This window comes from Leopardus geoffroyi, chromosome E3 (genome assembly GCF_018350155.1).
Source record: "Leopardus geoffroyi isolate Oge1 chromosome E3, O.geoffroyi_Oge1_pat1.0, whole genome shotgun sequence".
NCBI lineage: Eukaryota > Metazoa > Chordata > Mammalia > Carnivora > Felidae > Leopardus > Leopardus geoffroyi.
This window is the reverse complement of record NC_059340.1, coordinates 17,962,741-17,988,280: the sequence shown is the minus strand read 5'-3', so window position 1 is coordinate 17,988,280 and position 25,540 is coordinate 17,962,741. Positions and strand designations below refer to the sequence as shown.

Below are 25,540 nucleotides of genomic sequence, written 5' to 3'. Positions count from 1 at the left end.
TCCTTCATTCCCAGCCCCAGGTGAGCTGGGTTCTGAAGGGAAGAGAAGGATCAAAGCCCTTCCAGTAGAATCAGACCGTATTTTACAGTTTCCAACCTCATAATCAATGAACTTTTAGAGCAGGGAATACCCATAGACATTATCTCCCCATCCCTCTATGCCACCCATTGTACAGATGGGAGACTGAAGCCCGGAGACAAGAAGTGACTTTCCAGAACTCCGCACAACTCGGTCACAGGACTCTAGATTTCCTTACCAGGGCATACTAGAGAGAGGTCATTCTTCCTTTGCTTGAGCCTTCATATCAATTGCCTGTAAAGAGGGGCACCTGGGTGGCTCAGTCGGTTGAGGGTCTGACTTCAGCTCAGGTCATGATCTCACGGTTCACGAGTTCGAGCCCCGTGTCGGGCTCTGTGCTGACAGCTCAGAGCCTGGAGCCTGCTTCCGATCCTGTGCTTCCCTCTCTCTCTGTCCCTCTCCCCCTCACACTCTCTCTCAAAAATAAACGTTAAAAAGATTAAATTCCTGGAATCCAGGAGACCTGACTTTTATGCTGGCTATGCTGAGACTCACTGAATAGCCCTGGGGACGACTCCTACATAATGTAAGGTCCACAAGTGAAAGGATTTTTGTCTGTTAGGCCCTGATTTATCTCCAGCCCCTAGAACAGTCTCTGGCCCATAAGTGCCCAATAAATATGCATTGCATGAATACCGTCTAGAGGGTTAGGTAAGTGTCATCATGAGAGGCTAAAGTCTGAAACACAAGAACCACCAGCTTTATCTTTAGGTGCATGAAAGGCTAAAGGTCTGTCCACAGATATTTACTGAGGGCCCATACTGAACTAGGCACTGGAGATTCACGTACGAACAAGACTGTCATGCCCTGACCTCAAGAGCTCACAGTCCACTATAGTGTGGAATGAGTGCAGATTTTTTTTGTGGGCTTCAGAGGGTAGACCCTGATGACAGAGATGTAAGTGGCAGACTGCTCAATATAATACAGACACTTTTCTCAGCTTTAGTTGCCCTGAAATGGTCTCATGCTCGGAAGGTGGTGAGTGCAGCGGAACTGCAGTGTTCAAGCAGGGCGCCAGCCGCCCACCTGTGAGGCTGAGCCAGGAGCATGCGGGAGATTTCTGTCTTGGGTGAGGTCACTTTCCACCCCCAGATTCTCTGTCTACAAAACCCTGCAATTCTCTGACGCTGGATCTTATTATTTCCTGAATTTCAAGGTCCCATGATGCTAACAGCTCCGAATTTTAAGTTCTCTGCCCACGCCCCTGGGCGCAAAAGAAAGAATTCAGCAAGGCTCCTACCACCCACTGCCTCAAAGGGTCTCTGAGGATAGTCAGCAGACCCCTCCCCGCCTCGTGGGGGCTGGAGGGGCGTAGTTTGGGCGCCGGGGTGCCGAGGACTTCGTAGGGAGGAAGGGTATTCCAGCGATGGAGTCTACAGCGCCGAGACACGTGACAACCACAACCAAAGCGTCACGTTCTGTGGTCTTCGAGGGTGGGACCGAGCCGGTCATGTGACGCGGGGCGGGGGGGGAGGGGCACCATGGCGTGATATGAGATGCAGGGCCTCTCAGATTACGTACCAATGACGCATTCCCACCCGGTTTGGCAACTAGATTTCCGTTGGAAGATGCGACGGTTCCGGCAAAGGGGGCGGGTTCTCACGTCCGGGCAGCTTTGCTTCCGTTCGGGGCGCTACAGCTTCCGACCTCCGCCTCTCCCTCTGGCGAGGAAGAGACGCGACCCCACGCGCATGCCCCGATCATCCCAGAGGGGCGGGGCCGAGGCTAAGGGAGAGGGAGGGGGGGAAAGAAAAGGGAATTCCAACCTGTGGAATCTTGGGGGTACCCAAGGTCGGCTTCTTCGCATTGACTGTGGATGGTACCTGGCACAGAGCCTCTGGTGGCTCGTGGGGAGCTTGGGGGTCCGCAGGGTGAGGGCGGAGGGGAGTGTCAGTGTCAGAGTGTGAGTGGGGTACGGGAGTTCCAAACTTAGTCTTGAGGCCCTCGGGTCTCCCGTGCCGGGGAAGGGAGCTCGGGCCGCCATGCGCGACAGGACCCACGAACTGAGGCAGGTGAGAAGTAGGGGCTGTAGAGTTGGGGACGGGCGGACGGGATGGGGTCTGGCTGGAATACAGGACTCCTGGTCTTAGGGGTAGGGAGGGGTGGCTGAGGGCTAGGAAAGGAAAGACCCGGAAGTCCGTGAGTCCTGCGGGGAGAGAGCAACAGCAGGAAAGTGATGCCAGCAACCCCGGCCCTGGCAGGGGGATGACAGTTCGGACGATGAGGACAAGGAGCGGGTCGCGCTGGTGGTACACCCGGGCACCGCACGGCTGGGGAGCCCGGACGATGAGTTCTTCCAAAAGGTAAGAGGCTGGGGTCTCGGCCCGTCTTCACGAGGGGGCTGGATGACCCGAGGAGCAGCGCAGTCTGGAGTACCCCCGTATCTCCTTCAGCCCTCTTGGTCACCTTCCCCAGGTCCGGACAATTCGACAGACTATTGTCAAGCTGGAGAATAAAGTCCGAGAGTTGGAGAAGCAGCAGGTCACCATCCTGGCCACGCCCCTTCCCGAGGAGAGTGAGTGAAACCCGAAGCGCCAACGCATGTTCAGCCAGAGGGATTGTGGGGATTGTAGTACGATGCAGGTGGTGGCTAGGGAGGTTTGTTGAGATGGGGGCTACTGTTGGGGAGTCACGGCTTTCTCTTGTTCAGGTATGAAGCAGGACCTGCAGAACCTGCGTGATGAGATCAAACAGCTGGGGAGGGAGATCCGAGCGCAGCTGAAGGGTGAGCTCCTAAGACCTCAGACATCCTTCCCTGTGGTCCTGCCCAGCTCCTGGTATATCTGGGGAGTATGTGGCCCAGAGAGGCCAGTGATGTATCCAGGTCACACAGCAGGCCTAGGCCTAGAATCTTTGTCTCTTGGCTTCCAGTCCATAGTACTTTCCACAGCACATGCCTGCTTCTTGAGTTCCTTTATTTATAAGGAAACCACTTACTCCTACAATTCTTGCTGCCCAATGTGCACTCTTTGGACAGGCAGATGGGAGTTTGTCAGGAGGCCTCTGCATACCTGTGGGAATTCTCTGATGTATTGTGAAGAAAAATATACTTTCTCCCATCAGAGGCTCAGAATTAGTCATTTATGATAAATTATAATTCCCAAAAGAATCTTGTAGAGATAAGCACCTTTCTATTGTATGGATGGGGTATGGTCCTGGCCCTGTGTCCTGGTCCCCACATGATTTTCCGAAGCTACAGGTCAAACCCCCTTCCCCACCAATACCCTGTGTCTTCCCACAGCCATAGAGCCCCAGAAGGAGGAAGCTGATGAGAATTATAACTCAGTCAACACAAGGATGAAAAAAACCCAGGTAGGTTTGTTATTCCCAGAGCTCATTTTGCAAGTGTTCCTAGATCATTAGGTGGCAGAAATAAGAAGGAAGGACCCTTAGAGATCATCAAGTTCAACCTGATGACTTTCAAATGGGGAAACTGAGACTGAGAGAAAGAAAAAACTCACCCAAGGTCAAGACCCAAGGTCTCCTGACTCCCAATCTATCTAATATCCTGCTCTGCCTTCTCCATTCAAGTTTCAGGGTCCCCAGATCATGCCCAAGGACATGTTGGCTGCAGAAGCCATGCTTTCTAGAAACCAAGATGGGGAATCAAACTTGAATAGGTGGCAAAGACATTATTCAGGTAGGGTTTGGTAGCTAATATCCCTGCCCAGGGAAGAAGAGGATATAGTGAGTGGGAGGTTTCCTGTTCATGGGGCAGAGGATATCCCTGTCACATGGGACATCCTCTGCCCCATGGACAGAATTCAAGAAGTCAGGAAGAGGAACTTCCCTGGAAGGGGAAAGTCACTGAATCAATATCTTATTAACTCCTAAGATTTGAGGCGATCTAGCTGCCTCCCTCTGGGTACCCAATGAGGAGTGGTTTGGAGTTCCTGGAGGTCAGAGTTGGAGTAGGTGGGCCCAGAGCTCAGCACGGACCCCAGATTGAAGATAGAGTGGTTTGGGCATCTTGCAAGGGTGCAGCTGAAGGTTGGAGAGCAGATATGTTTCTGAGGAAGGAGCTCCAAGGAATGTTTCTGTGGAAGACAGCAGGGGAATGGACAAGGTGAGAGGACATTTCAGGAGGAGCCTGTGGTGGTCATTAGTGTGAGAGGCTGAGGGCCCAGCTGGACCTGTAAAGTCTGGGCCATAGGCTGACTTCCAGGTATACTAGCACACCTTTAGTCTAAGCAGTCAGGCTGGTGTTCAGCAAGCATTCACAGGTATGTATTGAGTGTCTACTGTGTGCTAGACTCTTTTCTAGCTGTTTGAGATGTAGCAGTGAGCCAAAGATCCCTATCCTCCTGGAGCTCACATTCTGGTGGGGAGAGACAAACGTCATAATAAAGCAGTACACTATTTTAGAATATAGTTAAGGGAAAAATTGAGGAGAAAAGGGATTGAGAGTGCCGGCAGAAAGCAGGTTGGTTTTAATAAGGTAAGAAAACTTTGTTCAGAAGGTGATACTGGAACAAAGATTTAAAGGCTCCTGTGGGGGCACAAACATTCTAGGACCAAGGAGCAGTGAGTGCAAAGGCCTGAGGTAGAAGTGGCTTTGGTGGGGGAGGGTAAAGAGCCCACTGTGGTTGGAGGGAGTGAGTGAGGGAACAGCTGGGAAGATAAGGTCAGAGGGGAAATGGGGGAAGGGAAGGTCATATAGGGCCTTATAAGCCCTGGTAAGGGTTTTGGCTTTTGAGAGAAGGGTGGTTAAGGGGGCAGGCACTTGTACTTATGCTGTTTGCTCGCTCTACCCGTGGGGATGCTGAGGCCAAATCCTCCCGGGGTGCCAAGCCTATATTCTCCATCCTTAGCATGGGGTCCTGTCCCAGCAATTCGTGGAGCTCATCAACAAGTGCAACTTGATGCAGTCGGAATATCGGGAGAAGAATGTGGAGCGGATTCGGAGGCAGCTGAAGATCAGTGAGTCGTGGTGTCTGGCCCACAGGGTCAGGTAACCTGACCCAGCTCTGAGCCTGGCCTTTTCCTTCGCAGCAAATGCTGGAATGGTGTCTGACGAAGAGCTGGAGCAGATGCTGGACAGTGGGCAGAGTGAGGTGTTTGTATCCAATGTGAGTGGCCACAGCCTGCTCCCTCTTCTGGGATTCCCATCTTTCTGAGGCCTGGCCCTTTTTGATAGAATACTGAGGCCCAGAGGGGAGTGAATTAGCATGCCTAGAGTCACTCATCAGGGCCCTAGCCCCACTTCTAATCCCAAGGGCTGCCTGAAAGCTCAACAGGAACTTCTCACCTGCTGCTGATTTCCCTGTGACCCATCTGTCCATTCCTGTCCACTCCCCAGATACTGAAGGACACACAAGTGACTCGACAGGCCCTAAATGAGATCTCAGCCCGGCACAGTGAGATCCAGCAGCTTGAACGCAGTATCCGTGAACTTCATGAGATCTTCACTTTTCTGGCTACTGAAGTGGAGGTGCAGGTGGGCACCCAGGATAGCTGGCTGGGCTTGACCTAGCCCTGGGACGTGAGACCATGTTCAGTCAGAACCCCAGCTGTGGGGGCGCCTGGGTGGCTCAGTCAGTTAAGCATCTGACTTCACCTTGGGTTATGATCTCATAGTTCGGGAGTTCAAGTCCTGCATCAGGCTCTGTAGCTGACAGCTCAGAGCCTGTGCTTCAGATGCTGTGTGTGTGTGTGTGTGTGTGTGTGTGTGCGCGCGCGCACGCCCCTCCCCCACTTGTGTTCTTTCTCTCTCTGTCTCAAAAATAAATGGATAAACATTTAAAAAAAAAAATAAAGAACCCCAGCTGTGACTGTCAGCCCATCTCTACCCTTAAGCCTTTCTCCCTGAGGTTTTTATCTTCCTCCAGGCTGGGCCATGCCCCCAGGCTGGCCCTTACTTCTATCCTTAGCCATGCCCCAGAATTCCTTCTACCTCCACAGTTACCCAGGTGGCCACTCCTCTATATGCAGCATCTCACCCTATCCACCAGTTTAGCCCACCCCAGGTATAGCCCCAACCCTGGCTCCTCCTTCACCAATACAATCCACCCTTATACCTCTAACAGCTCTAGTCAAAGTTGTCTCACAGTGGGCCTTTGTCCTCAAATCTGTATGAGGTCGGGGTGGGAGGTGGTGTTCTTCTCCTGGCCCTGGTTGTACGGGGTGAGGTAAGCTTCCAGCGCTGTCGTGGAGGAGCTGACTCACTAGTGCTGCAGCCAATGCCCTTGTGTAGCTGGGAGTCATGGGGAAGGGATTTCACTCAGTAGGAGCACCAGGACCTGAAGGCTGGCCGGGATGAGGAGGCAGGGATGGGGAGGGCTTCACAGCTGTTGAGAGGCAGGCCTTAGAAGAATGGGCAAATTCAGACAGATTTACAAGGGGACAAAAGTTCACCCTCTGTGAAAAGGTGTGAGCCTCTTAAGGCACTTGGCTCCAAGCCACCACTGCAAATGAAGTTTTTACGGGGTAAGGGAGCAGAGCAGGAGGGACCACATGATAAAAGGGGGCCTGGAAGCCGCCCTCAGGAGTGTGAACTTTTGTCAGATGTGGTCCTGCCCCGCATTTTTGTCAGTGCAGTGTTTTCTGCCAGAAAATGTCCTTCAGGCACCTGAGCTAGGGTGAGCAAACAGGAGCTACTGGGCCCTCTACCCCCAGTTATCCCCACCTGCCTGAACCATCCTCTCTTCTGAGCAGGGGGAGATGATCAACCGGATTGAGAAGAACATCCTGAGCTCAGCAGACTATGTGGAACGGGGGCAGGAACATGTCAAGATGGCCCTGGAGAACCAGAAGAAGGCACGGAAGGTGAGCTTCCCTGTCCCCCTCGTCCCATCCCAGGCCCTGGGTGGCCTTGCCTTCCTTCCTGAGTGAGTTTCTCTGAACTCCTCCTCTCCCACAGAAAAAAGTTTTGATCGCCATCTGTCTGTCTGTCACTGTCCTCATTGTGGCAGTGATCATTGGTGTCTCCATATTGGTTTGAGAACATCGCACGTTCTTGGTGAGCTATTGTGGGCCTGCCCCCTGGCCTGCCTCATCCTGGGCCCCAGCCTTTCCTCCTCCCCTCAGACCCTGTTCTTCCTCCTTCCCTTGCAGGCACTAAGAGCACCAGGGACCCAGGTCTGCCTTCTCTCCCAGCAGCTGAGGGGGGAGGGCAGGACAGAGCCTCCAGCTGGACCCCCTTCCTCACATTGGCCCTGTGCAGAGGGGCAGACAGTTCTTCTGGGGTTGGCAGCCACTCATTCATGGGGGCTTCCCCACTCAAACTGCAATGCCTGGGAGAGGGCCTGCAGTGTCCTCTTTGGCTGGAACACATGGTTTTGTAAGAAATTAAAAAAAAAAAAAGAGCTTGGAGACTCCCCTGTGCATGTGTGTTCCTGGAAGGGCTGTCCCAGGACCTCCAGGTATCCAGCCTCCCCTCTTCTTGGCCATCCTTGGGGCTAGACCCAGCCCAGGCAGACTCAGATCAGACTGTTCCAGGTGCTATGACCACAGCAAGCTGGTACTGCCCTCCTACTATCCCATAGGAACAGGTGGGGCAGGGAGGGGGTAACACCCACATCTGGCTCAGTATTGTTCCTGGGGAAAGACTACTGTGAGTACCTAATGCCAAAGCAGTGAAGCTGGGCCAGGCCACGCTGGGATACAGGTGAGATTGTGGGGCATCGGTGGGCATTCCTGAGGCTAAGAAGAAGCACTGTGAGTAAGCACCGTGTATCTGAGCTGTTGCTTCACATACAGTGAACAGGGAAAGGCTTGTCTCAGAAGGAGCAGCATTTGAGTGGAACATTAAATGAGGAGGAGCCAGTTACAGGAAGAAGCAGGGGAAAGGTTGCCAGGCAGAAGGAGCAGCCCTGTGCCCAGAAAAAAGCATAGGCTTTGACATAGGAGTTCAGCTTAGAGAGCCAGTGACTCTAGATCAGCACACTTGGTTTCTATGTGGTTATGTGGCTAAAGCAGTAGAAGAGACAGAAGAGCCTGACACCTGGTTTCTATGAGGCACCTAAACTCCAGACCCCAACTCTAAATTTCTAAGAGTTCCGAATCCCAAGCCTAGTTTCCGAAGCTGGGCATGGCACCCGTCCTCAGACACCTAGTTTCGTGGGTAAGCTGGCTTCTGGCTCTGAAGCCTGGTTGGAATGGGGCGGTGCCTGTCCCCAACCAAGGTCTGGGGGGTGGGTTCCAGCCGCCCTGTCCTATCCCATTTTCGATCCCACAGGTCCCTGCTGCTGATGACGCTGCTGCTCCAAGCCGCCCTTGCCCAGCCCATCTGGCCACAGTACCGCTTGCTTCGGCTACACACATATAGTTGCTGGGGTGACACGAGTCATGGAAGGGCTGGACGTGTGTCCCTCGGTGCAGTCTCATTCTCCGCCCCTGGGCCTGGCCTGGGGGAAGGAGCCGGGGGGTGGGGGGGTGGGGGTGGGGTTAGGCCCCGATGATCCCTGCCTGCTCTGCCTCCATCCATCTGGGCTCCCGCCTGCAGCGCCTCCCGGTGGCCCTCAAGTGACCCTGGCGCGGCTGTTGCAAGGCGCCTGCGCCAGGTCCAGGTCCAAGCGTAAGCTTGGCTCTGAGTCTAGGGGGCGTGGCCTTGTGGGAATTGGAAAATGATTGGCCAGCGGAACTAAATGTTGCTCCTAAAGCGCATCGGGATTGGCCTGTTAGACGTCCTGGGGAAGTGAACACTGGGTATTAAACCACAATTAACGAAATGCTGATATGGGAGGGGCCTCAGCGAGTCCTCAGTTGCACCCAAAAGTGATTGGATCACAGGGCGTAGGTGGCATGATCAAAACTCTAACAGGCGGAGGGGCACGAACTTGTGAGTCTGGCTGGGGTAGTGAGTCTGGGACTTCACCCAAGAAGCCGTGGCTGGGTCCCTCTCCCTCTTCGCTGAACTGGGCAGCTGTGCAAGTCTTGGAGGGTACCCATGCCTCCGTCCTGCCTGAGATCGTGCATCCCGTGTACAGATGAAGCCCTAGACATCTACAGGAAAGGTGTGCAAACACAATCTGGATGTCGGCTCAATGGGAAAACTGCGAGGTAGGACGGATCCTGCCCCAGTAGAAGACTGATTTGAATACGGGGCCTCTGGGTTTTCCTAATTCTCCCTCTCTTCCCCTGCGTCCTGCATCTTCAGCGGAACTCTGTCCTGTTGTTCGCCTTTGCCCACGCACTCACCTTTCTGCCTTCAGAGGAAAACTGCACGACCTGTGGCACCTACTGATCTGATAGGAGACTATCAGACCAAGGCAAAGACTGTGTCACATCTACGCAGCTGGGTAATGCAGCTGGGTATCCGTGTGGGGTATGTGACTTCTGATCGGTTTTGCTAGACGGCGTCACCCCTAAAAGCCTGTTTACCTCTCTGTCTCACCCAGGAAGTTGTGCAGAACCTCCTGAAAGAGGTAGCTAGATGGCCCAGTGAGGTCTCGGATGCTGGCCCTGTAGTTTGAACTTTTCCTGTGGGCTAGGGGACACATGGAAGGGTTTTGAACAGGTGAGTGGCAAGTTTGGGGCAAATCTCGCAGTCAGGTGGACCCATGCACTGGAGATTTCACTCCAGTGAAAATCCACAAGGTGGCTCTCTTGTCGATACCCTCTCCTGGGGAAAACTGAGCTCAGTGAGGAGGTAGGGGCAGATTTTGCGCTGAAGTCCTGTCTTGGCTGCTGTTCAGGGAACAGGGTCTTGGTTGAGTGCGGCTTTTCCAAATCCATCTTGCAGCATAGCTTTTCATCTATAGCTCTCCCCACTTATTGCCTCATTCACTCATCACTCAATATTTCATGGTTCAAATTACTAGGAAAAGAAACCTGACTGGTCTGGGTCAGGCTACTTTGACCAGCCTATATAAATTATCTACCTCGAGGGGTGCCTGGGTGGTTCAGTCGGTTGAGCTTCTGACTTCGGCCCAGGTCATGGTCTCATGGTTTGTGGGTTCAAGTCCCATGTCAGGCTCTGTGCTGACAGCTCAGAGCCTGGAGCCTGCTTCGGATTCTGTGTCTCTCTTTCTGCCCCTCCCCAGCTCATACTCACACTCTGTCTCTGTCAAAAATAAATAAACTTAAAAACGTTAAAAAAAAAATAAATTGTCTACCTCGAATCAAGACTTTGTCTTTGACCAAGATGTATGTGAAGTCTTACTTGGTACAAAACTGTGCAGCAGAGTGTGTATGAAGGAGTGGATGAACTCAATGATTGACATTTCTGCAGCCCTGTGATAGATTGTATTATTGTTCTGAATATATACTGTCCTTCCTGTAGACTACTCACTGTAGGACTGTAGACATTCATATCCCACTTACAATAGGCTTAGGTGTAGCACTTGCTTTGGCCAATGGGATATGAGTAGAAATGTAAAGTATCACTTCCAGTAGAAGCCTCAAGTACCAGCAAGTAGTCTGGCATCTTGCCTTTTCTTTTCCCACTTGTGAACCACTGATATTTGGAGGCTAGTTGTTGTTATGTCAGAATAAGTCTAAAAAAAAAAAAAAAAAAAAAAAAAAAAAAAAAAAAAAAAAAGAACAAGTCTAAACCAACTGTCACAGAACTAGTACCCAGAGGTAGGGTATTACCACATTAAAAATGAACCTGAATTATATGGCATTGGCTTTGGAGCTGGGCAGTGGCTGATGAGGAAACCATCAGTGAAAGTTGGAAAGATGGTGACATGTGTTAGGCAGTGGTGAAGCATTTGGTTAAACTCTAAGCTGGAAATAACTAAGAATGTAAATGATGTCCAAATGAGCTTGGGGCTTTGGGGGGAAAATTTGAGAAAGAATATTAGTAGCATACTTTGATTGCCTTTGGATGCATTTGACAAGTTATTGTAAGAAAGAGATGACCTAGAAAATAATTGGCCAGTTTTTAAGCAGAAATGGAAGAGAATATAGAAACTTCTGGGCAGGTGGTCTACATTTTTAGCCAGTGAAAGATACGACTGATAAGGCCCTTAAACCACAAAGTGATTAAAACTCATCTTTGTGGCAAGGGTGATATCAAGTGTATGGCTCTTGTGCCTTTTGTAAAAACCTCTGACTTGGTCAAAGTGGTTCCCAATAAAGCCTTTCAGTTAGTCAAGATGATTCAGAGAAGAGAGTTTAAGAGTGTAATTCTCCCAAAGGAGTGAGTAGGCTCCATTTGCTTACAATTAAGTCTAAAGAGAGAGGCATGTCTGAAAAGAATTGGTGGGTTTGGCAGTTGGCCCACAAGTGACTGGAATCCAATAGATAAGAAGCCTCTTTCCCTCCTCACAAAAAGGCACTATCATGGATTTTTAAAAGACCATGAGTGTTTAAGACCTTGAGGGCTCCCAAATTTCTATGGGCATGAAGGAGGCAGAAAGCTGCTTTGCCTCAGAAGGGCATAACTTCCAGTGTTTTCTCAAATGTGGCCAAGGAGAATAAGTGGGAACGGATGAGCTACTTAATGGGAACTAGGGAATTAATCCCAGAGAGCAGTCCCACTCTCAGGAAAAGTGGGGGGCCTTTGCAACATCTGCTCAGCAAGGTATTAGAATTACTCTGGGCCAGTAAGTGCTGTGTGTCTTTGTCCTTCTAATTTTCTTTCTTTTTTTTTTTTTTTTTTAATTTGAGAGAAAAAGAGTGCCTGCATGCAGGGGGTGGAGGGAGGGTCAGAGGGAGACTGAGCGAATCTCAAGCATGCTCCACACCAGCATGGAGCCCAACATGAGGTTCAATACCACGACTCTGGGATCATGAGCTGAGCCAAAATCAAGAGTTAGATGCCTTCCAACTGAGCTATCCAGGTGCCCCTCTCATTCTTCTTTCTAAATGGGAGTGTTTACTGCCATTATCCTGTCTCTGTTCCACTTCATATGTTGAATGTGTGTGAGGGGGTGGGGGCAGAGATAACTTGTGAGGAGGGGGAGAAGGAGGAAGGGGGTGAGGATTTTTGGTTTATAGGTCTCTGGATCAAGAGAAGCCACCTCTGGACCTGGTATAGAGACTATTAGAGGTCCTGCTCTTGATTCTGATGCCATGATTAGATGGGTCATTTGGGTGGTCTCCCCTGGGAAGGATGCATATTTATTTTGCACGTGGAAGAAACACAAAGGTCATATTTGTGACAAAGAAGGCAGACTAAGAAGATTCCACAATTGTTCAAAAACATTCATTAACCCTCTTTATGGGGTCCCACCATATGAAGAGATTATATATACCTACTCCGCTGACATCAGCTTTGGGTATGTGGGGCTTGCTTTTGGCAACGGAACTTGAGTAGGAGCAACATGTACCACTTCCAAGAAGAAGCTTTAAGAGCCATCAAGACATCTGACACCTTTCTCCTCTTCTTTGTCTTAAAATTCCAGATTGAGGCTGTTCCTCCAGACTGGATTCTGGAAGGAAGATGATATAGAACAGAGCCACAGCTGTCCCATGGAAGATGTTGTACAACATCCTCCGGCGCTTCCCAAGTGAAATTGGAAATTGGCCCCTGTACACAGAGGGCAGGGGAAATCAAACAAAAAGACAGGGACGCTGCAGATTGGTAAGTGGGAGGTTTAATAAGGAAGGGGACTTAGGGGCACCTGGCTGGCTCAGTCAGCGGAGCATGAGACTCTTGATCTTGGGGTTGTGGGTTTGAGCCCCATGTTCGGTGTGGAGATTACTTAAAATCTTCAAAAAATAATAATATTATTAAAATAAGCAAGGGAAGTTACATGCAAGTTGGTCTTGGGCAGCCACCAAATGAGTAGATCTCTGCACCTCCCACCAAATATATTTTTTTGTACCTCCCACCGAATCTTAAACATTTTTTTAATGTTTTTATTTATTTTTGAGAAAGAGTGAAGGAGAGGGAAAGGGGGAGAGAGAGAGGTAGGCAGAGGATCTGAGGCAGGCTCTGTGCTGACAGCACTCATGGACCGTGAGATCATGACCTGAGGTGAAGTTGGATGCTTCACTGATTGAGACACCTAAGTGTCCCCAAATCTTAAAAATTTATATAGAGGCTGGCTCAGTTGGTAGAGCATATGACCCTTGGCTGGCTCAGTTGGTAGAGCATATGACCCTTGATCTCAGGGTCATGGGTTCAAGCTCCACATTGGGTGTAGAGCCTGCTTAAAAAAAAATGTTTATAGAGGCCTTAAGTGGATTCAGTCATGTGTATCATCCACATGGTCTCAACAACACAGTGCTTTCTCAAGGCTGTGTCCTTGGGGCAGCCTCTAGGGACAGGGAAGGCAAGCTGAAAGTACACTCCAAGGAAGGGGAGACTTTGATTGTGAAGGCGCAACTCATCAGTCAACTGACAGTCACATCCTCTTGATGACTTCCCCCAACAGAGGACATGGAATATGAGTGAGAAAACACATTTGTTGTGCGCCACTGAAATTTTGGGATGGTTGTTACTGCAGCATAATTTGATCCTAGATGACTGATAGAAGCTCCCTCAATTTTGCAGAGACTCTCTATTCAGTTCTCCTTTCCTATCGCCAAGACAACTGGCATACCAAAATGAGCTGTAGTGGTGCTACAAGGTCTGAGGCTTTGCCCCACAAATGGCACTATTACAAAGGACTTGTTCAAAAGGAAAAAAGAGAAAGTAAAACCCAAACTTCCCTTAAGTGTATGGATGTCTGCCCTCCCAAGAAGCCCCAACATAATGGATAGTAAGTGGGAATTCTGTGTTTGTGAATGGGTACAGCTGCATGAAACAGAGACGCAAACTAACCATGGCATGAAGTCATCAGTACCCATGAACAACAACAACAAAATAGTAAATTATTTTATTTATCTTGTTGTTCCTTCTCTGGGATATTGCCCTCACCCACATGGTCCACCACCACTTTCACAGTTTAGCCCTTGTGAAGGAGGAAAGTGGAGGGGGCAGCTTGCCCTTCACCCTTAATTGCAGAAGTAGTACCGATAATTTCTGCTCTAATCCTATTGGCCAGAATGTAGTCACATGGCCAAGAAATATAATCTTCATCCTGGGCAAGCTTTTTGTCCAGATTAAAGTTCTAGGGGAACTGGGGAACTATTGCCAGGAAACAAGCTAACTTTAGAAGGATGAATACTGGGGGGCCGTCAGCAGTTACAGCCACACACTATGAGAGTTAACCCATCCCAACTATATTAGTTTCCTATTACTCCTGTTACAAATTACCACAAACATGGTGGCTTAAAACAACACACATTTATTGTTTTATGGTTCCAGAGATCAGAAATCCAAAATCAGTTTCACTGGGCTAAAGTCAAGGAGTTGGCAGGGCTGGCTCCTTCTGGAGGAACCTTTTACTTGCCTTTTTCAGCTTCTATTGGATGCCTGTATTCCTTGACTTGTGGCCTCATACTCCATTTCAAAGAATATTATTCCCTTCTTACCTTCCATTGTTACATCACCTTTTCCTCTGATTCTGACCACCCTGTCTCCCTCTTATAAGGATACTTACGATTATTTTGAGCCCACCCAGATAGATACCCCAAGATAATCTTCCATTTTACAATTTTTAATTACATCTGCAAAGTCCCTTTGGCATATAAAGTGACATTCTCAGGTTCCAGGGATTAGGATGAAGACATGGTTAGGGGGACACTGTTTAGCCTACCATACCACCTTGTTCCACATTTAAATCATTCATTCATTTAGTCATAAAATATTTATTGAGCAAGAGTTATGTACCTGACACTGTGGAAGGTGGTGGAGAAATAGAGGTGAAAATACAGACAAGATCTCTGCCTTTCATGGGGTTTATACTTTAGTGGAGAGGACAAGAAAAGAAATAGCTAAGGTATTCCAAAACCATGACATATATTATTAAAAATTAAGCAGCATGCAGGGGCGCCTGGGTGGCGCAGTCGGTTAAGCGTCCGACTTCAGCCAGGTCACGATCTCGCGGTCCGTGAGTTCGAGCCCCGCGTCAGGCTCTGGGCTGATGGCTCAGAGCCTGGAGCCTGTTTCCGATTCTGTGTCTCCCTCTCTCTCTGCCCCTCCCCCGTTCGTGCTCTGTCTCTCTCTGTCCCAAAAATAAATAAACGTTGAAAAAAATAAAATAAAAAAAATAAAAATTAAGCAGCATGCTATGACAAAAAATGGCAAGGGGTTGGAGATGGCTGTGCTAATAAGTAGTCAAGAATGGCTTCTTAGGGAAGGCGACTAATCCAAAGGGGAACCTGAGAGCTTAGGGCAGAACAGAGCCATGAAGGATTCTTTCTTGGCCTAGAAACCTAAGGGAATTCGCTTAACTGGATTTTGGAATTCCAATGACTCCCCATTTTGAGCCAGAATGTTTATTATCCTATGCACGTCCCACCACTGCACGTTGGGAGTACATGACTTGTTTCTTTCTTTCTCTCTCTCTCTCTCTCTTTTTTTTTTTTTTTTTTTTTTTGAGAGAGAGAGCGCACATAAGCAGGGGAGGGGCAGAGGAAGAGGGAGAGAGTGAGAATCTCAAGCAGTCTTCATGCCTGGCAGAGTCCGACATGGGGCTAGATCCCATGACCTTAAGATCATGACATGAGGTGAAATCAAGACTTTGACACCCAACTAACTGAGCCCCCCAGGTGCCTTTGTTTCTTTAGTTTCATAGGTCCACAGATGGCAGGAATTGTGCTCCAGGAAGGATTATACCCATAGCTTCATCTGCATCGGCTTTTAGATAATGGGATTTAGGACTTTGGGTTTGATAAGATTTGTATGAGATTTTTTTTTTTTATTCTGAATTGATGCTATAATGGGATGAGACTTTTTGGACAGTGGTGAGACTTTTAAGAACCTTGGGAGGAAGTGAATGTATTTTGCATGTGGACCAGACATAAATCTTTGAGGGCTAGAGGGTGAACTGAATAATGGCCTCCAAAGATTCCACGCCTAATCTCTATGAATATGTTACCTTACATGGCAAAAAGGGCTTTGCAGGTGTAATTAAGTTTAGTAATTGGTTGAGTTTTTTTTTAAGTTTATTTATTTATTTTGAGAGAATGAGAGAGAGGGTGTGTGTGTGTGCGTGCACACACATGCACCAGTGGGGAAGGGGCAGAGAGGAGAGACAGAATCTCAAGCAGGCTCTGCACCATCAGCACAGAACCCAATGTGGGGCTTGAACCCACGAACCTTGAGATCATGACCTGAGCCAAAATCAAGAGTCAGATGCTTAACCAACTGCACCATCCAGGTATCCCATGTTTACTAATTGGTTGACTTTAAGATAGGGAGAGTATACTGAATTATTCAGGTAGACCCAATGTAATAACATTAACTCTTAAAAGCAGAGAAGCTTTTCCAGCTAGCAATAGAAGAGGAAAAGTCAGAAAATTTGAAATAGGAGGACTCGATGTGCCATTGCCAGTTCTGAAGGGCCCCCAGCCAAGGAATATAGATAGCCTTGAGACGCTGAGAACCACCTCTGACTGACAGCCAGCAAAGAAACAGAGACCTCAGTCCTACAGCCAAATGGAACTGAATTCTGTTAATAACCTGGATGAGTCTGGAAGTGGACTCTATGGCAGAGCCTCCAGATAAGAGCCCAGACTGGCCAAAACCTTGACTTCAGCTTTGTGAGACCCTTAGTAGAGGACCCAGATGGGTCCGCCTGGGCTTCTGGCTCACAGAACTATGAAATAAGAAATAAGTGTTATTTTAAGATGCTAACTTGGTGGTTATTTAATATGCAGGAACAGAAACCTAATAACTGTATGGCTGGAGGTGAGACTTGAATAAAGAGAAAGTATCACAGATGGGCAAATCTGGGGAAGTGTGTTCCATCACCAGGGAAGAGCAGGTGCAAAAGCCCAAAGACTGGGAAAAGGAAGAAACAAATCAATAGGTTGAAGCCTGCTGACTAGGAGTAGGTACATGAGGTCAGAGCAGGGATAGGGACTGAAAGGAAGGTAGGCTCCAGCTGGAGGGATTTATGTTGAGAGTGGACTGTGTGTAGATAATTGAGAACTGGTCTGCAAATCTCTTTTGTTGAATCCAGAATGATTGCCCCAGCTACAAAGCTTGCTGCCTTCCCCTATCTCCTCACCCTGTTCCTGGAGCATACTCCTGTGAGGAGCCCCTAATTTCTTCAGCCATTTGGCTGGAAAGCGAATGATGACTGTAGTCTGTAGTACAGAGTGAGGAGTGATACCAGCTGCTGCATATGGCATATGGCATCAGCAGCAGGGCATATGGTTTTGCACTCCCAAGATGGACCCATTACCTGGGACAGTCCTGGTAGAGAGCCAGGGAGGTAAAGGAAGTTAGGGCAGAAGAAAACTGAAGGCCAGAAGTCAGACTGGGCATTATCCAGATAACAAAACTGGACAAAGATATCACAAGAAAACTACAGATCAATATTTCTTATAAGAATCTGCAACAAAATACTAACAAACTGAATCTAGCAATGTATAAAAATTATCATACAGCATGACCAAGTGGGATTTATCTCACGAATGCAAGGTTGGTTTAACATCTAAAGATCAATTAATGTAATTCTGAATATTAATAAAGAACAAAAACCATATAATCATCTCAATAGAAAATACATTTGACAAAATCCAACACCCTTTAATTACAATAATAAAAAAGCTTAAGAAACTAGGAATAAAAGGAAACTTCCTTAACTTGCTAAGTATCAAAGGGCATCTATAAAATAATTCACAGTTAACATCATACTTAAATGGTGAAAGACTGCATGTTTTCCCCCCTGAGATCAGGATGACTGCTCCCTTTAACACTGTACTGAAAGTTCTAGCTGGGGCAATTAGGCAAGAAAAAGAAATAAAAGGCATCCAGATTGGAAAAGAAGAAGTAAACTATCTCCATTTTCCAGGTGAGATGATCTTGTATACAGAAAAATCCTAAAGAATACACACACAAAAACTATTAGACTTAATAAACTAGTTTAGCCAGGTTGCAGAATATAAGAATCATGTAAAAAAATCTATTATATTTCTCATCACTAGCAAAGAAACAATCCAAAAATGAAATAAAAACAATTCCATTTATAATAGAAACAAAGGAAATAAAATACTTACATATAAATTTAACAAAAGATGAGTAAGATTTATATACTGAAAACTACAATATACTGTGGAAAGAAATTTAAAATCCAAATGGATTTTTAAAATCCTAAGTTCATGGGGCAGAAGATTTAATATTGTTAAGATGGCAATACTCTTCAAATTGATCTACAGATTCAGTGCAATCCCTATCAAAATCCCAGCTTTTTTTTTTTTTTTGCAAAAATTGGCAAGCTGATCCTAAAATTCATATAGAAATGCAAGGAATCCAGAAAAATTAATCTTGAAATATAAGTTGGAGGAATCACAGGTCTTTTTTTTTTTTTAATTTTTTTTTTCAACGTTTATTTATTTTTGGGACAGAGAGAGACAGAGCATGAACGGGGGAGGGTCAGAGAGAGAGAGGGAGACACAGAATCGGAAACAGGCTCCAGGCTCTGAGCCATCAGGAGCCATCAGCCCAGAGCCTGACACGGGGCTCGAACTCACGGACCGTGAGATCGTGATCTGGCTGAAGTCGGACGCTTAACTGACTGCGCCACCCAGGCGCCCCCGGAATCACAGGTCTTGATAAAACTTATTACAAAGCTACAGTAAGCAAAATAGTGTGATACTAGCATAAAGAAAGTAAAGATAGTAGATAGATAGATAGATATGTATATCTTCATGGAATACAATTGAGATTCCAGAAATAAACCTGTGTACCGTTAATTTTCAACAAGGATATCAAGCCACTTCAATGGAAAAATAAGTCTTTTTATTATTTTATTATTTTTTTTAATGTTTATTTTTTTTTTTTAATTTTTTTTTTCAACGTTTATTTATTTTTGGGACAGAGAGAGACAAAGCATGAACGGGGGAGGGGCAGAGAGAGAGGGAGACACAGAATCGGAAACAGGCTCCAGGCTCCGAGCCATCAGCCCAGAGCCCGACGCGGGGCTCGAACTCACGGACCGCGAGATCGTGACCTGGCTGAAGTCGGACGCTTAACCGACTGCGCCACCCAGGCGCCCCTAATGTTTATTTTTGAGAGAGAGTGAAAGAGTGCAAGCGGGGGAGAGGCAGAGAAAGAGGGAGACACAGAATCCAAAGCAGGCTCCGGGCTCTGAGCTGTCAGCACGAAACCCAACATGGGGCTTGAACTTACAAACCACAAGACCATGACCTGAGGTGAAGTCAGATGCTTAACCAACTGAGCCACCCAGGCGCCTTAGTCCTGGGACAATTGGATATCCATGTGCAAACGAATGAAATCAAACCCCTATCTCAAACATACACAAAAATTAACCCAATATGGATCAAAGACCCAAATGTGAGAGCTTTGAGCTATAAAACTTTTATAGTTTACCAAAAATAAACTTTTATAAAGTTTAAGCTTGTAAGTTTATAACTAGGTTGTAAACTTTATAAACATGTGTCACACTCTTAGATAAAAACATAGGCATAAATCTTCATGACCTTGAATTAGGAAATCGTTTCTTACATATGGCTCTGCAAAGCACAAGCAACAAAAGAAAAAAATAGATAAATGAGATATCATCAAAATTAAAAATTTCCGTGCTTCAAAGGGCACCAAGAAAATAAAAGGATAACCCACACAATGAGAGAAATTTTGCAAATCATAGGAAACTTCTATCTAGAATACATAAAAAGCTTTTATTACCGCTCAACAGCAAAAAGTCAAACAGCCCAATTAAAAAATGGGCAAAGAACTTGAACAGACATTTATCCAAAGATGACATACAAATGGCCAATAAATACACACAAAAAATGCCCAACATCATTTGCCATCAGGGAAATGCAAATCATAACCACAAATTCACACCCACACGGATGGCTATAATAAAAAGGCAGATAATAACAGCAGTTGGTAAAGGTGTGGAGAAATTGGAACATTCATATCCTGTTGGTGGGAATGTAAAATGGTGAAGCCATTTGGAAAACATTCTGACAGTTCCTCAAGTGGTACATACGCAAACAAGAAAATTAAAAAACATGTCCACATAAAAACTTGTTCATAGAATGTTCATATGAATGTTCCTAGCTGCATTATTCACAATAGACAAAGGAAACCCAAATGTCCATCAATTGTGAATGGATTAAAAAAAGTATCTCCATACAATGGAATATTATTCGACAATAAAAAGGAATGCAATACTGACAAATGCTACAGCATGGATGAACCTTGAGAACAGTGTGCTAAGTGAAAGAGGCCAGTTACATATTGTATGATTCCATTTACATGAAACATCCACAGGAGGCAACTTGGACAGAAAGTAGATTAGTGATTGACTAGGGCTAAGGGAAAGGAGTTGGGAATTGGGGTTGGGGGCAATAGGGAGTGACAGCTAATGGGTATGGAGTTTCTTTTAAGGGGATGAAACTATTCTAAAATTAGATTGAGATGGTTGCATAACCCTGTGAATATACTAAAAACCACTGAATTGGATACTTCAAATGGATTAGTTGTATGGCATGTAAATTATTTAATAAAGCTGTTAAAATAATTTTTTAAAAAAAGTCAGACCATCTGAGTCCTCAGGGAGCAGGAACTGGGATGTGGGATGCCTGGGGTGTCAGAGAGGGGGACCAAGGGATGGGTGTGCTATCTGGTCCCAGAAAGGGAGCAGAAGTTGTGGATTTCTTCTAAACCTCCACAGGACCCACTTCATCCTTCATTGTAGATAGATACCCGTGGGTGTCTGTTGATTAGGGTCTATGGTATCTTTGTACCAATTTTTAAAAGGGGCCTCGTCATCTCCAAGATAAATCATCTTGCTCAAGTTCACAAGTCGGTAGTAACAAAAATCCCCATTTCCAATACCCTAGTCCAGTTTGTTTCTTCCTTGGATTCTGTCAGACTTTGATGCCAGCCTGTACAGGCAGAAGGCCTGGAGTCAGTGCTTGTCTTACTTTGCGAATGGCAACAGGCAGTGAGTGTCCTTGGCCAAACTGGTGTCTCTTCCCGCAGCTATGACATCCTGGTCCCTGCTGCTACCATGTGGCCCCCTTGTGCTGCTATGGAGAACAGGGATAAGAACCTCTTCTAAAGCTACTGTCTGAGGACCTGGGCATGACAACTCTTGAGTGAAGTCCCTGACATCAAGGGGATACTTGCTATTTCTGTTCCTGGAGCTACCTGGTGTTAACAGTCCTGACTTTACCAGCTACTGCAAAGTCCCCTATGACTGGCATGTGGGCCTGGAGAGGGGGTGCACACGGGTCACTTCCTGAGGCTGCCAACTTGGTCTAGTGTTGATAAGAGCAAGTCTAGAGATGATAAGAGCATGGGAAGGAGGAACTGGTTTACTCTGACCTTTGGTTTCATTTTGGCTTATAAATTGGGAAGGCCCTAGTGGCTGGACTTTATAATCCAAAGTCTGTTCTTGAGTGTCCTTCTAAAAATATTCAAGGGGCGCCAGGGTGGCTCAGTCAGTTAAGTGTCTGACTTTGGCTCAGGTCAGGATCTAACGGCTCGTGGATTTGAGCCTCGCATCAGATTCTGTGCTGACAGCTCACAGCCTGGAGCCTTCTTTGGATTCTGTGTCTCCCTCTCTCTCTGCCCCTCCCTTGTTTGTGCTCTCTCTGTCTCAAAAATAAATAAATAAACTTAATGGGAACATGCTAACCACACTGCTTTGTACCTTATTTTTTTCACTTGACATATTTTCAAGATATCTTTCAACAAAATAAGTTAATAAGCCTCATTTTTTAAAAACAGCTGCATAATATATTTTATAGTGGCTAGCTTTATGTAATTAGTCCTTTGCTAATGGACATTTAGGGTATTCCCGGTTATCACAAATTTTGCCGCACCGAGCATTCTTGTCTTCAACTTTGCCACGGAAGTGGAAAAAGAACTCTCTGGTGTAAATTTTTTGACATGTGCTTGCCAAGTCAAAGGGTATATGCATTTGAATTTTTTAATAAACATGACCAAATCATCTCCCCCCAAAATTATATCAATTTGTACTAAATGTGAGGTTTCTTTTTTTTTTTTTTTTTTTTTGGTCTTTAAAAAGTTGTGTAGTCTTCCAGGATGGATAGGACTGTAATTTAACAGCCATCCTTTCCCCACTGATTTGAATAATCATATTTACCATAAACTAAATTCTCAGAAATAGGGCTGTTTCTAAACCCTCCCACCCCCAACTCCATTGGCTGATTTATTCTTGTGCCAATAATAACCTATTTTAACTTCAGTGCTTTGGTGTTTATCTAGTATGTCAAATACATCACCTCCATTGGTTCTTAAAAATGTATTACAGGAGTTTTGGGGTTTCAAGTTGTGTTAATAAATCTTTTTGGGTGACAGTGAATCTAAGGATTAGACTAGGGAGAATGTCTTTCCATGCAGGTACATGGTATGTCTCCATTTAGTTAGGTCTTAAAACCTTCAGGACAGTGATACCATTTTCTTCATATAGGTTTTGCATATTTCTTGTGAGGTTTATTCTTTTGTAGTTTATGGGTTTTGTTTGTCCCTCTTTGTCCCCCAAGTAGTTTTTCTAATTTATTACTGTAGTATACAGGAAATATACTAATTTAGGACCTCTGTGTATTATCCGTAAAAGGACAGAACTAGTCAGTAAAAGGTTTCCAGGATGAAATAACTATGGGCAGAGCTAAATAGATGTTCATTGTAGGATTTATCAATGACTTTAGTACACTCTTGATCACCAACAATCCCCAAGAAGGGCATAGGAAATTCCTGGTACTTCCTTGACCAGGGAACCCTTTTTCAAAAGACATTCTGAAAACATATGTTGGGAAACAATGCATCCAAAGACCCTTCTAGTTTCTTATCTGTCAATCCAGGGGTCTCCACTGAACCTTATCTGATGTCCAAACTCCCACTCCCTTTCCACCCAACCAAAACACAGAAGACAACTCAGTGTCAAAGTGAATGCTTTAATGAGTGTTACTCAGAGAGAGACACACATCTCTCAATAGCTGCTGCCCACCTCCATCGTCCCCAGCTCTTTGTTGGCAAGGAGAGCTAGCTGCCCGGGGGTGGGGCAGGGATCTGGAGTCTAAAGAGTGAGCTGCGGGCAAAGAGAGGTTCAGGACGCACCCCGTGAGGCCTGGGCTCCTGGGAGTGAGGTGGCGGGGCATGGGCTTCACGCTGGTCCCTCTTCAGGCATTCCTAGCAAAGCCACAAGGGGCTCGAGGGGCGTGGGGGTCCCAATGGGAACGGGGTGGGTACGCTCATGCTTGCGCAGGTCGCTCGCACTCAAGAAGGCCTTGGGGCAGTGGGGGCAGGTGTAGGGGCGCACAGAGCTGTGGGTGCGGCTGTGTTTGCGCAGCCCAGCCCGGTCAGAGAAGCTCTTGCCACACTGGGTGCAGGGAAAGGGCCGGAGCTCTGGGTGTGAGCGCTCATGCCGTCGCAGCAGCGTCAGCGTGGAGAACGTCTCCTTACACTCCCGGCACACAAACTGCGGTGGCTTCTCGTCAACTTCCTCACCTCCCACCTCGCCCGCCCCTGCCAAGGGACCAGGAGCCTCCCCAACCCCAGCATCTTGGCACTCCACATGTTCCACCGTCATGCCTACCACTTGCCACTGGGTGGCCATCACACCACCTGATTCGGGGGGCAGCCCTAGCAGCCCTGCTGGAGGGTCCCCTAGCCCTGCACCTGCTGCCGGGGCCGTTGAGCCCTCGCCTGCCACACTGACAGGCAGTGCCAGCCCTACTACCAGCTCCTGTTGAGGGGGAGCCCCTGCGGCCTCACTACTCCGATGGGTCCGCTCATGCTTCCTCAGGCTGGACGATACCACGAAGGATTTTCCACAGGCGTTACAGTGGAAGGGGCGCTCACCTGAGTGCACCCGGCTGTGCTTAGTAAGGCTGGCTCGCTCGGCGAAGGCTCGCCCACACTCCTCACAGCGAAAAGGCCGTTGGCCTGAGTGGACCAACGCATGGCGCTTGAGGTCCCAAGACGCCACAAACGTCTTGTCACACTGCAGGCACTTGAACGGCCGGTCGCCTGTGTGCACCCGCCTGTGCATGGCCAGGTCTGCGGGCTGCCGAAAGTCTTTGCCACACTTCTCGCAGCGATAAGGCTTTACCCCCTCGTGCGCCCGCTGGTGGCGCCGGAAGCTTGAGGGGTCGGAGAACATGCGGCCACAACGCGGGCACAGGAAGGGCTTCTCGCCCGAGTGAGTGCGCTCATGGCTCTGGTAGGAGCTGAGCTGCGTGAAGCCCTTGCCACAGGCTGGGCAGCGATAGGGCTTCTGTGCCGCATGGATCCGCTGGTGGCACGTGAGCGAGGACGAGCGGGAGAAGCTCTTCCCACACTCCGAGCAGAGGAAGGGGCGCTCACCGGTGTGGGACCTGTGGAGTGTGGAGGATGGGTCATGAAGGTGGCAGGTCCCTCACCTGACCACTGCTGCCTGTCTGCTGTGAGTTAGGGGCTCCTAACATCCCGGGGGTAGGGGGTACATAGGGCTGCACCCCAGAGTAGGGAATCTTCAGGCTAGGTGTCTAGATCCCAGATAAGACCCCACCAAGAGCCAGACCCCACTCCCACCTACTAACCTCCACCAGAGACCCTCCCGGTGGCCCAACTTCCAGCTTCCAGCGGGTCCCCTTTCCAGTCGGACCCAGGCCAATCAGATCCCAAGGGAATCCTCCAGGGCTCCCTCCCAACACAGTCTGCCCCGCCCCTGCCCAACCAGGGGCACCAGCTTCTCCCCACGGCCCAGCCCCACTCACCTTCCCATTGGCTCTTTTCCCTCTTTGAGCCTCAACCCCACGCCCGGTTGGTCACAGGGCCACCGCTGTTGCGCCATATCCCTCCCTCCTCCGCCCCTGGTCGGTTCTTCCCAACCCCGGCTCCCTCACCACAGCACCGCACCCTCACCGCTCATGGTTGCGTAGGTCCTTGAGCTCAGCGTAGGCCTTGCCGCAGCGCTCGCAGCCGTAGGGCCGCAGGCCCGCGTGGGTGCGCCGGTGCTTGCGGAACACGGAAGGGTCGGCGAAGCTCTTGCCGCAATCGGAGCAAGCATAGGGCCGCTCGCCCGTGTGACCACGCTGGTGAATCTTGAGCTTGGAGAGCGCGCCATAGGCCTTGGGGCAGTGAGCACAGCGGAAGGGCAGCTCGCCAGCATGAGAGGCCAGGTGCACACGCAGGCACACTGGCTGCATAAAGCGGCGGCCACACTCGGGGCAAGGGAAGGGCTTTTCACCAGTGTGGCTGCGACCGTGACTGCGCAGCTCAGGTGCCGTTTTATAGGCCTTGGGGCACAGCGGGCATGCATAAGGCCGAGGCTTTGCCGATGCACTTGACACCTTGTCCCCGCTGGCATCCTCTGCTTTGGGTTCTGTCTCCGGCTTCAGCTTCGTTTCCGCCACCTCCTCTGTGTAGTCTACAGGACCATGGGTGGCAGCGTGCCGCGCTGCCCTGGGCGCATTTGGAAATGTCTTAGTACAGGACAGGCACTTGTAGCGACGGCCGGATCTCTTGTAGCCGAGGGCGGAGGATGACCGGGCCTCCGTAGACTCCACCTCCATGGCCTCAGAGGGCGGAGCTTCT

The 25,540-nt window shown here is 48.3% G+C and overlaps 2 protein-coding genes across 10 annotated transcripts in view; one reads left to right on the top strand and one right to left on the bottom strand.

Moving 5' to 3' along the window:
- Positions 1–1,710: 1,710 nt before the first annotated feature.
- Positions 1,711–25,540, top strand: part of STX4 (syntaxin 4) — a 27,985-nt gene continuing 4,155 nt past the window's right edge. Inside the window, exons 1-12 of one of the 6 annotated variants that reach the window (XR_006708397.1) lie at positions 1,766–2,090; positions 2,280–2,381; positions 2,494–2,593; positions 2,729–2,803; positions 3,320–3,390; positions 4,890–4,998; positions 5,071–5,147; positions 5,378–5,515; positions 6,733–6,843; positions 6,938–7,036; positions 8,255–9,535; positions 12,369–12,547. Coding sequence is in view for 3 of the 6 variants with exons in the window: in XM_045461849.1 (XP_045317805.1) it covers positions 2,061–2,090; positions 2,280–2,381; positions 2,494–2,593; positions 2,729–2,803; positions 3,320–3,390; positions 4,890–4,998; positions 5,071–5,147; positions 5,378–5,515; positions 6,733–6,843; positions 6,938–7,018 (894 nt within the window). In the remaining 3 variants the exon portion in view is untranslated. Of the gene's footprint in view, positions 2,091–2,279; positions 2,382–2,493; positions 2,594–2,728; positions 2,804–3,319; positions 3,391–4,889; positions 4,999–5,070; positions 5,148–5,377; positions 5,516–6,732; positions 6,844–6,937; positions 7,037–7,131; positions 8,227–8,254; positions 10,136–12,368; positions 12,548–25,540 lie in introns of those variants that run through there. The other 5 variants (XR_006708396.1, XR_006708398.1, XM_045461849.1 and 2 more) reach the window with 5 other exon arrangements.
- ZNF668 (zinc finger protein 668) overlaps positions 22,017–25,540 on the bottom strand; it is a 9,785-nt gene continuing 6,261 nt past the window's right edge. For 3 of the 4 annotated variants that reach the window (XM_045461844.1, XM_045461841.1, XM_045461842.1), the window contains 2 exons: positions 24,869–25,540; positions 22,017–24,339 (listed from right to left, as the gene is read on the bottom strand). In XM_045461844.1, coding sequence (XP_045317800.1) covers positions 23,127–24,339; positions 24,869–25,518 — 1,863 coding nt within the window. In that variant the 5' untranslated portion in view covers positions 25,519–25,540 and the 3' untranslated portion in view covers positions 22,017–23,126. The remainder of the gene's footprint in view (positions 24,340–24,868) is intronic. The other variant, XM_045461845.1, reaches the window with a different exon arrangement.